General features: G+C 43.9%; 1 protein-coding gene across 2 annotated transcripts; it reads left to right on the forward strand.

Annotated features, from left to right (window-relative positions):
- Positions 1–1,510: 1,510 nt before the first annotated feature.
- Positions 1,511–7,240, forward strand: LOC311120158 (mitotic checkpoint protein BUB3). 2 transcript variants are annotated; one of them, XR_014612125.1, is made up of 8 exons: positions 1,517–1,635; positions 2,300–2,494; positions 2,714–2,783; positions 2,895–3,046; positions 3,270–3,428; positions 4,269–4,446; positions 4,804–5,794; positions 5,939–7,240. XR_014612125.1 is itself a non-coding variant. In XM_084194775.1 (7 exons), the coding sequence occupies exons 2-7, from the start codon at positions 2,300–2,302 to the stop codon at positions 5,022–5,024; spliced, it is 975 nt and encodes a 324-aa protein (XP_084050901.1). In that variant the 5' UTR covers positions 1,511–1,635; the 3' UTR covers positions 5,025–7,240. The 2 variants fall into 2 exon arrangements, 1 of the variants encoding a protein (XP_084050901.1); XM_084194775.1 differs by having other exon boundaries at positions 1,511–1,635; positions 4,804–7,240.
- Positions 7,241–7,675: the final 435 nt, after the last annotated feature.

Here is a 7,675-nt window from a genome sequence, read left to right on the forward strand (position 1 = left end):
GCCGTGATCTGTAGTTAGCTTGTTAACTAGCCATATTGACGTGATCTGTAGTTAGCTTGTTAACTAGCCATATTGACGTGATCTGTAGTTAGCTTGTTAACTAGCCATATTGACGTGATCTGTAGTTAGCTTGTTAACTAGCCATATTGACGTGATCTGTAGTTAGCTTGTTAACTAGCCATATTGACGTGATCTGTAGTTAGCTTGTTAACTAGCCATATTGACGTGATCTGTAGTTAGCTTGTTAACTAGCCATATTGACGTGATCTGTAGTTAGCTTGTTAACTAGCCATATTGACGTGATCTGTTATTAGCTAGCTAGCCAATTTCACGTGGTCCATCAATCAATTGATGTAGCCTATGCCTGTCAGCAGCAATCGTAATTAAACACTCTTAAAAACAATATTGAAAAGGGGATCATGTTAGCTAACTTCGCTAGGTAGGCCTAGATTGGTTGGAGAAAAAAAGTACATTAGGTCTACTTCCCACTATATATTTAGCCAACTGTACAACGTTTCTACAAAGTAAACATAATCAGCTATTATGTACCGGTAGAAACGTAGTACCAGGGCAAATGCGCCCTTCTGCTGCTTTATCAAATGGCCACCCGGACTATTTACATTGACTACCTGAACCCCCGCACATTGACTCGGTACCGGTACCCCCTGTATATAGCCTTGTTATTGTTATTTTATTGTGTTACTTTTACTTTACTTTATTTAGTAAATATTGTCTTACCTCTATTTCTTGAACTGCATTATTGGTTAAGGGCTTGTAAGTAAGCATTTCACGGTAAGGTATACACCTGTTGTACTCGGCGCATGTGACAAATAACATTGATTTGATAAGCAGAGCCCACAAAAGATGGGAAATTAACCTAAACCACTCATACTTGTCAGGTATAGTTCACTTTTATTTTATATCACTCAAATATCAAATGAATGGTGGCCGATATCGTGAGGCTACCCTACGTATCTGAAATCACATGATTATTGATGTTTACTGATCGTGAAAAGCATGCAGTTACTTGCTGTATAACTCTAACGATAGAGCTAAATTTGCGCGATTGTTTTGTATGGAATAATCGGAAACGTGTTGGTCTGACTATGCTCTTCAAGAGCTGATGACATTACAACCAAAACAGTTAACATTTATTTAACAATCCCTTAAAAACCGCACGCATTTGTCAAGGATTTTAGCGACCGTCAATGACTTGTGTCTCATATCACATGACCCATGGACTCTACAACGGAAGAGGAGTTTCAAAGAATCACGAGTCAATGAATTGTGTCCCATATCACATGACCCATGTACTCTACAACGGAAGAGGAGTTTCAAAGAATCACGAGTCAATGAATTGTGTCCCATATCACATGACCCATGGACTCTACAACGGAAGAGGAGTTTCAAAGAATCACGAGCCAGGCGGGAAAGTTGGTTATTCGTTCTGACCAATCAAATCCACTCTTGTAAAGTTAGTTATTCGTTCTGACCAATCAAATCCACTCTTGTAGCAACGCTGCGGAGCGTCGGTGGAGAGGGACGAGGAAGCGAACATATTAGTCTATAAGATAAACAACGAGTTATTTGTCCAATTTTATACTCAAGGAGGTACTTCAGCGCAAACCAAGAACGGTGAGTTAAAAAAAAATCTAATTGATTGACAAAACAATCTAGCTAACGCATTTTCAATCTATAGCTAGCCTTAGCTTGCAAACTGCTAGCTAGCCAGCCAACCAACCGGCGGGAGTTGACATGCTATCATCCACGCTTGCTAGTTAGCTAACATTAGTAGCTAACGTTAGCCAATGATACCCGATAGAAAAAAGCTGATTTTCAGCAAAGTAGTTAACGTTAGCCAATGTGCAAGTGTGCCATGTAGTTGAGACCAAGTTGGCTAGTTACTGCGGATCAGCTAGCTAGCCAGTTACGTAAGCTAGCTAATCACATTAGCTAGCCTAACTACCTTGCTAACTTGCTAGTTTATCAGCGCACACCCAATTAATGTTCTTGAATTTTCAGGACAGTAACGTTATCGTGTATCAAACTTTACAGGTCATGTTGGCTGGTTGGTTTGTTTATTTCGCCAACAATAATTATGGCAGCTTAGTTAGTTAGCAAGCTAAGCGTCATACCTGGCCATGTTATGGGTTTCAAGAGATACGTCACCGGCTTTCTCCATCTTCTTCAGGGGTGAACTACCCTGCTGGAAAGCTAACTACCCTGCTGGAAAGCTCCCTACCCTCCTACAGAATCCCAGTATGACCTAATAGCCGTGGCATCTGTTCTGTCCCTACAGATGACTGGTTCGAACGAGTACAAACTGAACCAGGGCCCGGAGGACAGCATCTCTGCTGTGAAGTTCAGCCCCAGTACAGGCCAGTTCCTTCTAGTGTCCTCTTGGGACTGTACTGTCCGGCTCTACGACGTGGGAGGCAACTCCATGAGGATCAAGTATTCACACCTGGCACCTGTGCTGGATTGTGCTTTCTATGTAAGCAAGTTTTTGTTTGTCATAAGCATTCCATAGCAATCAGTTGCTCAATTTTTAAACGCAGAGTTGTCTACTTTGCCAAACACACACACCGTAAGAAGAAGAAACACGACAATTGTGTTAAAGTTAATTTCTACAAACACGGTAGAGTTTAGTCAAATGGTGTGTGTCCCCTGGTCAAGGAATAGGTTTGAGTCAGATGTCTCTTCTGTCTTGTAGGACCCTACACATGCCTGGAGCGGAGGCTTGGACACACAGTTGAAAACCCACGACTTGAATACAGATCAAGGTGTGTCTGTCAATATAGCACCATTTTGAATTGTGTGCTTCCTGTTAATGTTAGATTAACATTTTTTAAAAATTATTTATATAAATGGTCCATATTTTCTCCCTTGTGTAGACACAATAGTTGGGACACACGACGCCCCCATTCGCTGTGTGGAATACTGTCCAGAGGTCAACGTCATGGTAACAGGTAGCTGGGACAGGTCAGTCAGGCTGTGGGACCCCAGGACACCCTGCAACGCTGGAACCTTCACACAGCCTGAAAAGGTAGAGCTGTCAAAACTCTGTATATACGTATGAAACATTCCTGGGCAAGCTTTTTATATGTCGGCGCACATTGAATTTTCAATTCTGATTTGAAGTTCAAAATTGTATAGTCCATTTTTTTTGGTGGGAACGGACACACTTACTGGCATATGGCGTTGAGAGAAATGAATTGTGATACACACATTTTTAAGACTGTTCTCTTATCTTTGTCTCTTTATCTAAGGTGTACACCCTCTCTGTGGCTGGAGACCGTCTGATAGTGGGGACAGCAGGGAGAAGGGTGTTGGTCTGGGACCTGAGGAATATGGGCTATGTCCAGCAGAGGAGAGAGTCCAGTCTGAAATACCAGACACGTGCCATCAGGGCCTTCCCCAACAAACAGGTAAACCTCTAGTCTAGCTCAGTGCTTCTCAAACCTCTCCTCAGGGAACCCCAGACCTTTCGTAATTTTGTAGTAGCTCTGAACTATCTCACCTGATTGACCTAGTGAGTGGCTTGGTGATTAGTTGACCCGGTTGAATCGGGTGTGTTGGCTGTAGAATAGTTAAATACATGGAACCGTTGGAGGTCCAGAGAACAGGTCGGAGAAGCGCTGGTCTAGCTGTGGAATAGTTAAATACATGGAACCGTTGGGGGTCCAGAGAAGAGGTCGGAGAAGCGCTGGTCTAGCTGTGGAATAGTTAAATACATGGAACCGTTGGGGGTCCAGAGAACAGGTCGGAGAAGCGCTGGTCTAGCTGTGGAATAGTTAAATACATGGAACCGTTGGAGGTCCAGAGAACAGGTCGGAGAAGCGCTGGTCTAACTGTGGAATAGTTAAATATATGGAACCGTTGGAGGTCCAGAGAACAGGTCGGAGAAGCGCTGGTCTAGCTGTGGAATAGTTAAATACATGGAACCGTTGGAGGTCCAGAGAACAGGTCGGAGAAGCGCTGGTCTAGCTGGCTCTGTGTGTCTGTGGGAGGGGAAGAAGGGGATGTTATATCATAATACTGTATGTCACTTAGAAGATACTTTTATCAGTACGCTGCGATCACATGTTTAGTAGGCCTATGTGATCCCCCCTGTGGGACCTGAACCCATGACCTTGGCATTGCTAGTGCCACACTCTAATCAACTGAGCCAGACAGGACCACACACACACACATCCTTTGTCTTGTCTTTCTGGTGAGTTAATGATGTCGGACATAGACCCCATGTTATGTTGTGTGTCTGTCTGAAGGGCTATGTCCTGAGCTCCATAGAAGGGCGTGTTGCCGTGGAGTACCTGGACCCCAGCCAAGAGGTGCAGAAGAAGAAGTACGCCTTCAAGTGCCACAGGCTGAAGGAGAACGGGATCGAACAGGTCTACCCTGTCAACGCCATCTCCTTCCACAGTGTTCACAACACCTTCGCCACAGGTCGGGGTACTTTTCTGTAGTAGGGTTAGAGTTGTCACCTAATGAAACTGATCGGGGTCATTCGTGACTAGGCTGCTTTTTGAAATGTTCAACTACAAGAACATGTATTGAACCAGAATATAAAACAAGGATCGATAAAGCTTGATTTTATTTCCTGCTGTGTTATGGCCTATTATCATATGACCTATATGATTAATATTGTCATGGTTACACTCAAGGGAACACTGAATGATTAGCCTCCAGATTGTAATCTTGTGAACCCATACCTACTCTGTAGATAAATCTCCAGCTTTCCTCCGTTGACCTTGAACCCCCCCCCCCCCCCCCCCCCCCCCCCCCGTCTTGTCCTTCTCCCAGGTGGCTCAGACGGCTTTGTCAACATCTGGGACCCTTTCAACAAGAAGCGTCTGTGCCAGTTCCACCGTTACCCTAGCTCTATCGCCTCCCTGGCCTTCAGTAACGACGGCTCCACGCTGGCCATCGCCTCCTCCTACATGCAGGAGCAGGGAGACATCAGCCACCCCGAGGACACCATCTTCATCCGCCAGGTCACAGACGCGGAGACTAAGCCCAAGTGAAGTCGGTCAGTCTTCTGTCTGATTCACACAATAGGGCCCCCGACCTGCTTGGGAACCGTGCTGGCTCAGGTCGTTTCTTTTTTCACGTTGTCCTTTTTTCCCGGCACGGTTGGCTCCGTCGTGTACTGCATGGTGGATCCAGGCCAGTACGGCTCGGCTTGGTTTGGCTCGGCCCTATAGTGTGAAGCAGGCCACTCCAGTCTGCATCCCAGTGGTCTCGTCTGGACTGCACCGACACAATGCCGCTCACACTGCTTCTTCTTTGGTACGTGTGAATGGCAGCATTGACAAGGAGCAGGCAGCTGGTGTGTCCATCTGACCGTCTGTATCTAGCTGTCTTTCTTTCTCTAGCTCTTCTCCACCGTTTTCAATATCCCATAGTTGACGACAAATGAGGACTTGAGAAAATGGCTACCCCCTAATCTGTTCATGTATCTGGATGTGTGGTTCCACAAGAGTCCTAAAGGAAGCTGAATGGCTCAATCTATACAGTGCAACCTTCGCTGACCATCATTCATCAGCCTATATTTGTTGGATTTCACGTTTTTTTACTGTGCCCGTTTTTATTAGTACTTAAAAATAAATGTGCTTTATTAACAAACTGTAAAAGGACTACACCCACATGTCTTCAGTTGTATCTAGCCCCACCCCCTCGCATAAACTGGTGAAATTAGGTTCAGTTGTATCTAGCCCCACCCCCTCGCATAAACTGGTGACATTAGGTTCAGTTGTATCTAGCCCCACCCCCTCGCATAAACTGGTGACATTAGGTTCAGTTGTATATAGCCCCACCCCCTCGCATAAACTGGTGATATTAGGTTCAGTTGTATCTAGCCCCACCCCCTCGCATAAACTGGTGACATTAGGTTCAGTTTTATCTAGCCACACCCCCTCGCATAAACTGGTGAAATTAGGTTGTTGCAGCGTTCTTCTCAAACTAAACTAGACCAATTGAAAAGGAATAAAGTTTTTCTGTAATGACATGACTATTGATTTTGTCTAATAGTCTTTGTTTACGGATAAAGACAAAATCCAATTTGTTTGCGGTAATGCAGTTTCCAATAATCAATAAAGACATGATAATGACTCCAGAGAGCCTGTTCTAACAGGTTAATTGATGTGGCAGAGCGTTTTGTGGGTCCTTCTGTGATGAGATGCAGAACTATGAACCCACTGCTTCAGATGGGTAGTTTCTAAAGCAGTTGGCAAAGCATAAAGACGGGCAACTCTCAGGACCTGTTTCTCTCTTAAAGTGAATTACAGAAGCCCGTAACGAGGTTTCAGCCCTGTCCCCCTCCATATCATAACAGATGGGGCAGGCCATTCATTCATAGATTAAAAAGCTGAATTGAGCCAGAAGCTTTGTTTTTCAGCTGTCTGGTTTCTGTCAATGGTGAAGAGGCAGTTGAGGGGAAATCTGAGGGACTTTGGTATTCTGTTTTCACTCTGCTCAATTGATTTGATTGTAAGAAGGGCCTGCTTTTTTTTTTTACCCAGTCTTTTATTTGGCTGCTTAAGGAAAGTGAAAAGAAGAGAGATTGTGTTCTGGCTTTCCCAGTGGAGTGGGACGGCTGAGTTGGTTACTGTCTCAACACTGGTCCTTGGAATGGTTTCTTCTCAAGTCAAGTTGACCTTACTACCCCACAAGTGGGAAATTCATTTGACACCCTTCACCTTTTTAAAAAAACAACAACATTTTCTAAAGATATTATTCTGGGTGTGTTTCCCCCTGAAGTCCATATACGTTCTGAAGGTGATCTGGCCAGTTTTACAGTTTTTTTTGATTGCTTAAGCACGATTTTCAAAACAGGGCCCGTGTTTTCAAAACACTACACACAATTAGCACAACCACACACCCAATTAGCAAAACACTACAGATCCTTTGCAAAATTAAACACTCTTGTAAAAACTATACACTTCTTTTTAAAAACCACACTTTGTTACCATATGAAACACACACGTTTCACATTACTATACTCTGTTTGCACGAGTTACACTCTGCTGTGATAAACCAAAAACACTTTTAGCACTTCTACTTCCCTATGATTAGAGTAGGCTACTATCAACAAAGTACAAATATAATGTAAATTCACCAAACACTACACAAGACCAATGTTGCAGACTGAAGAAACTCATTTATTTCTCAACACGCCCAAAATGTTGACATGGAGATTCATAATACTGTAACCAAACGTCACTTTACGTATTGTAAGTTCAAAAAAAATAAAATAACTAGACATTGTCTCTTCGCCTAGCTGGATCTGGCCAGAGAATTTCATCAACATCGCAGGCAATGTTGTCATTAGCAAGACACCTTGGAAAGAAACGTCTTGAATGACGAATCCATCCTTGCATTGCTGCTACCTCCATCTGGTCACAGGCCTCCTCCATGGCTTGGATGAGGGGTACCTCAGCCTGGAGACGGAGATCATATACCTTCCACCGCCATGCCGAGAAAAACTCTTCTATAGGGTTGAGGAATGGAGAGTATGGTGGAAGATATAGGACGGTGAAATGTGGATGTTGCTGAAACCAGTTCTGAACCAGAGCAGAGCGGTGGAAAGACACATTGTCCCAGACAACAATGTATTGCATATGATCGATTTGATTTGCTGCTGTTATGTTGTGCAATTGGTCCAAGAATGTAAGTA

Source organism: Coregonus lavaretus (assembly GCF_964263955.1).
Source record: "Coregonus lavaretus genome assembly, contig: HAP1_SCAFFOLD_279, whole genome shotgun sequence".
NCBI classification, from domain to species: Eukaryota; Metazoa; Chordata; class Actinopteri; order Salmoniformes; family Salmonidae; genus Coregonus; species Coregonus lavaretus.

Coding starts and splice junctions, on each gene's coding strand:
- LOC311120158 (XM_084194775.1), top strand. CDS start 2,300: ATGACTGGTTCGAACGAGTACAAACTGAACCAGGGCCCGGAGGACAGC. Junction 2,784..2,894: donor CGACTTGAATACAGATCAAG/GTGTGTCTGTCA, acceptor TCCCTTGTGTAG/ACACAATAGTTGGGACACAC. Junction 4,447..4,803: donor TCACAACACCTTCGCCACAG/GTCGGGGTACTT, acceptor TCCTTCTCCCAG/GTGGCTCAGACGGCTTTGTC.